Source organism: Cebus imitator, unplaced genomic scaffold (genome assembly GCF_001604975.1).
Source record: "Cebus imitator isolate Cc_AM_T3 unplaced genomic scaffold, Cebus_imitator-1.0 Scaffold847, whole genome shotgun sequence".
Classification (NCBI taxonomy): domain Eukaryota; kingdom Metazoa; phylum Chordata; class Mammalia; order Primates; family Cebidae; genus Cebus; species Cebus imitator.
The window spans coordinates 265,782-270,919 of record NW_016108162.1 but is presented as its reverse complement, the minus strand read 5'-3'; the positions used below and the strand labels follow the sequence as shown (position 1 = coordinate 270,919).

General features: G+C 35.7%; 1 protein-coding gene across 1 annotated transcript in view; it reads right to left on the bottom strand.

Moving 5' to 3' along the window:
* Positions 1-14: 14 nt before the first annotated feature.
* LOC108297811 (zinc finger protein 723-like) overlaps positions 15-5,138 on the bottom strand; it is a 55,504-nt gene continuing 50,380 nt past the window's right edge. The window contains exon 7 of the mRNA XM_037735578.1: positions 15-3,292. Within this exon, the coding sequence (XP_037591506.1) occupies positions 1,734-3,292 (1,559 nt within the window). The 3' untranslated portion in view covers positions 15-1,733. The remainder of the gene's footprint in view (positions 3,293-5,138) is intronic.

Genomic DNA, 5,138 nt, shown 5'->3' with positions numbered 1-5,138 from the left:
AAAAAAAAAAAAAGAAAATTAAAATGCTCTGGAAACCTTTTTCTTGAAAGGCTTTCTAGGTAGAGCATTATATTATCAGTAAAGAAAGTTTAATTTTCTTTTTTACATGTTTTTATTTTGTTGGATTTCTCTGGCTAGGAAAAATTACATTGAATAGGAGTGTTACTGTGGTACGTATACTTGTCTCATTTTTATTATAATGAAGAATACGTGCAACTATTGCCTTTTTAGTATAATGTTGGCTGAGGATTTTTCATGTGTCTTATTATTTTGAGGTATATTTTGCCAATATTTCCTTTGTTGAGAATATAATTGTGAATGAATATTGAATTCCGTAAGTGCATTTTCTCCATCTATTATGTTAATTGTATAATTTTTAAATTATCTTTACATGGTGAATTGCAGTTATTGACTTGCATATGATGAAACATCTTTGCATACGTGAAATAAAGCTCACATGACTGTGACAAAACAACCTTTTAATTTGCTTATGAACTCAGCTTGCTAGTGTTTCATGGACAATTTTTGTTTCAATGTTTACCAAAAATATTGGCCTGTAGTTTCCTTTCTTTGTTGTGCCTTCCCTAGATTTTAGTATCAAGATAATATTGATTGTGTAAAATGAGTTAAGGTGTAATCCCACATTGAGTATTTGGAGTACATTTAGTAGTAGTAGGAACTCATCTTTGTATATTTGGTAACATTTGTCTGTGATTTTATATAATTCAGGGCTTTTATGGTTGGTAGGTTTTTTATTACTAATTCAGTTTCATCATCTATTTTATACATTTTTGCCTGGTGCAAGACTTCTGTTTCTTACTTGTTCAATTTTGGAAAGTTGTGAGCAACTGCTTCAGAGTTTTCCTCTAGTACAAAAGGCATACAGTAAGATCTAATACCTCTTTACATTTGTGATGTTCACCTTCAAAATAAATACTCTTAATCACTTTAAAGGCTTATGTTTTCATAGGCATGCACCACCACGCCTGGCTAATTTTGTATTTTTTTAGTGGAGACAGGGTTTCTTTCTCCATGTTAGTCAGGCTGGTCTCAAGCTCCTGACCTCACGTGATCTGCCTGCCTAGGGCTCCCAAAGTGCTGGGATTACAGGTGTGAGCCACCACACCTGGCTCAAAGACCTTTTGACAGTAATTGCACTTACCATGTTTTTACTAAGTCTGAACTCTCTGTTGATGCATAAGATGTGAGCCAATATTAATGTGTTTCTCACAGTCTTTACATTTGTACAATTTTTCTCAAATATAAATGCTTTGCCTTGCAATAAGGTGTATTGGTTGAAAGTTTTGGCACACTGGTCTCATTTGTAGGGTTTCTCTCCAGCATGAATTATACTATGTGTAGTAGGGGTTGAGGATTGGTTAAAAGCTTTGCCACATTCTTCACATTTCTAGGGTTTCTCTCCAGCATAACTTATCTTACGTGTAGTAGGTTGGGAGAACTGCTTAAAGGCTTTGCCACCTTCCTCACATTTGTAGATTTTCTCTCCAGTATGAACTATGTTTAGTAATGGATAAGGATTTGTTAAAAGCTTTGCTGCATTCTTCATATTTGTATGATTTCTCTCCTGTATGAATTATTTTATGCTAAGTAAGATATGAGAATCAATAAAAAGCTTTGAGACATTCTTCATATTTGTAGGGTTTCCCTCTAGCATGAACTTTCTTATGTGTAGTCAGGGTTGAGAAGTGGTTAAAAGCTTTATCACATTTTTCCTATTTATAGGATTTCTCTCTGGTATGAATTTTCTTATGTTCCTTAAGGGTTGAGGACTGCTTAAAGCCTTTGCCACATTCTTCACATTTGTAGGGTCTCTCTCCAGTATGAATTCTCCTATGTGTAGTAAGGTTCGAGAATAAACTAAAGGCTTTGTCACATTCTTCACATTTGTAGGGTTTTTCTCCAGTATGAATTCTGTTATGTCTCGTAAGGTGTGAGTACCAATTAAAAGCTTTGCCACATTCTTCACAGTTGTAGGGTTTCTCTCCAGGATGAATTTTCTTATGTTTAGTAAAGTGTGAGGACTGGTTAAAAGCTTTGCCACATTCTTCACATTTGTAGGTTTTCTCTCCAGTATGAATTATCTTATGTTTAGTAAGCGTTGAAAGTACAGTAAAGGCTTTGCCACATTCTTCACATTTGTAGGGTTTCTCTCCAGTATGAATTCTCCTATGTCTACTAAGGTATGAGGACAGGGTAAAAGCTTTACCACATTCTTCACATTTGTAGGGTTTCTCTCTGGTATGAATTTTCTTATGTCTACTAAGGTGTGAGTAACAATTAAAAGCTTTGCCACATTCCTCACATTTGTAGGGTCTCTGGCCAGTATGAATTCTCTTATGTGTCGTAAGGGTTGAGCAAACGCTAAAGGCTTTGCCACATTCCTCACATTTGTAGGGTTTCTCTCCAGTATGAATTCTCTTATGTGTAGTAAGGTGTGAGTACCAGTTAAAATCTTTGCCACATTCCTCACATTTGTAGGGTCTCTGTCCAATATGAATTTTCTTGTGTGTAGTAAGGGTTGAAAATATACTGAAGGCTCTGCCACATTCTTTACATTTGTAGGGTTTTCCTCCCGCATGAATTCTCTGATGTCTTTTAAGGGTTGAGAATACATTAAAGGCTTTGCCACATTCTTGACAATTGTAGGGTTTCTCTCCACTATGAATTTTCTTATGTTTAGTAAGGTGTGAGGACCATTTAAAATGTTTGCCACATTCTTCACGTTTGTAGTGTTTCTTTCCAGCATAAATTATCTTATGCCTACCAAGAGTTGAGGACTGGTTAAAAGCTTTTCCACGTTCTTCATATTTGTAGGACTTTTCTCCAGTATGAACTCTCCTGTGCCTAGTAAGGGTTGAGAACCAATAAAAGACTTTGCCACATTCTTCACATTCGTAAGCACTCTCTCTAATATGAATTCTTTTATGTTGACTTAGATGTAAAAGCATGCAAAATGATTTGCCACATTTTTTACATTTGAAAGGTTTCTTTCCAGTACGTCTTGTCTTACGTCTACCTGAATTGAACAATTTATGAATGACTTTCCCATATGTATCACATTGAAATATTTTGCTCTCGTTACTTGTCAAACACTGGTTTAGTTCATTATAACCTTCTTTGTGCACATTATACTCATTCACACTTTTACAGCCTTTTCTTATCTGTAAATCCTTATGTCCACATTTTACATATTCTCTCAGTATCACTTTTTGAAAAGAATCTTTTATGCCTGGCCTTTGCCCAAGGTCTTGGCCAAAATGAGAACATAGAACTGAAAGAAATAAAAATAACAAATTACTCCACTTACTAGAGTCAGATAAATATAGATTACAAATCTAACCTGTAACATTATGCACACTATATAAACAAGTTGACATAGCAAAATACCAAAGGATCTAATTTTTTATAAAAATGTATATGTAACAAAAACATATTAACCAAAATACATCTCAGAAAAAATTATAAATAAGTGTTTGAAGTGCCCCACGTGAGCACAATGCAAAAAGCCACACAGAAGGAAAAAAAACAACAAAAAAACTTTGTTACATTTACCCAACACAGCTCTTCCAGCTCCCCAATATAATAGAATGCCTTTAGAAATAAACTGCCAGCCAGGCATGGTGGCTCAATCTGTAATTCCAGCTACTTGAGAGGCTGAGGCAAGAGAATCGCTTGAAAGCAGGAGGCAGAGGTAGGAGTGAGTCAAGATTATGCCACTGCATTCCACCTTGGGTAGCAGAGCAAGACAACATCTCAAACAACAACAACAACAACAAAACAGTAAATTGCCAACTTCCAATTTTTTTTAAAGAAAGACAAGTAAAATACTGGCTCCTACGTCTTTGTTACTTGCTTGTAGGTGCCTTTCCAGACACTGGTTTCTGTTTCCTCTAACACACAGTGCTGAAAGAAATGGTGGGATGCTTTGGAATGACAGTTTGAGTCTGCTGAGACCAAAGGTGAATGTTGCAGCAGTGGACACTTCAGTAACACAGAAAAAAAGAAAAAGAAAAAAGAAGGTGTAGGAAGCGATTACTGAGTATTAAGAAAGAAGACAAATAATTTTCTTTAAAAATACAAAATTTCACACAAGACACATCCTAAGAACATGTTTACGAGACTTTCAGAATCTCTGACCCAGATAATTGTTCAAAGTTGCCAGGAGAAAGCCATATTACAAAGATTGAAACAGGTAACTTTTGTTTTTTTTTCTCAGACAGAGTATCACTCTGTCACCCAGGCTGGAGTGCAGTGGCACAATCTCGGCTCATTGCAATCTTCGCCTCCTGGGTTCAAGAGATTCTCCTGCCTCAGCCTCCTGAGTAGCTGGGACTACAGATGTGCAGGACCATGGTTGGCTAATTTTTGTATTTTTTAATAGAAACCAGGTTTCACCATATTGGATAGGCTGGTCTCAAACTCCTGACCCCGTAATCCGCCCATCTTGGCCTCCCAAAGTGTTGGGATTACAAGTGTGAGCCACCGTGCCCAGCCCAGGTAACTTTTTTTAATGTTCAAATTTTAACAAAAGATTACCTGGCCTTCTTTGTGTATGTGGCCTGAAATGAAGGCTCATTACAGTGCCATGAAGGCAACAGGATTAAGATAAACATCACCTTTTGATAGCATTAAATTGATTTTTTTAAATAGTAAATGCTGGAGTGGGGACAACTGATTTGAATAAAGTTGAAAGAACATATGAAAGTCAGTTTTAAGATGTCATGTTTGAGTAGTGTAAATTTTGATCATTCTAATATGTTGGTTTGTATATTCAGTTTTAACTCTATGAATCTCATTTGCAAATCAGAATTAGAAAAAGTTAAATTAGTTAAAATAAATGTTTAATTACACATTAAAAATTACCATGTATGTAAAATAGGGCAATGTTTTTCCAACAAAAATATTAAAAATTGAAAATAAATTGAATAACACTCAATGAGTGAACTATGAACACAGAGAACTACAGAAAATCAGAAAACTGGAAATAGCAAATATATTTAAAATATTAGAAAAACAGGCCAGGCATGGTGGCTCATGTCTGTATTCTCAGCACTCTGGGAAGCTGAGGTGGGCAGAACACGAGGTCAGTAGATCAAGACCGTCCTCGCCAAAATGGT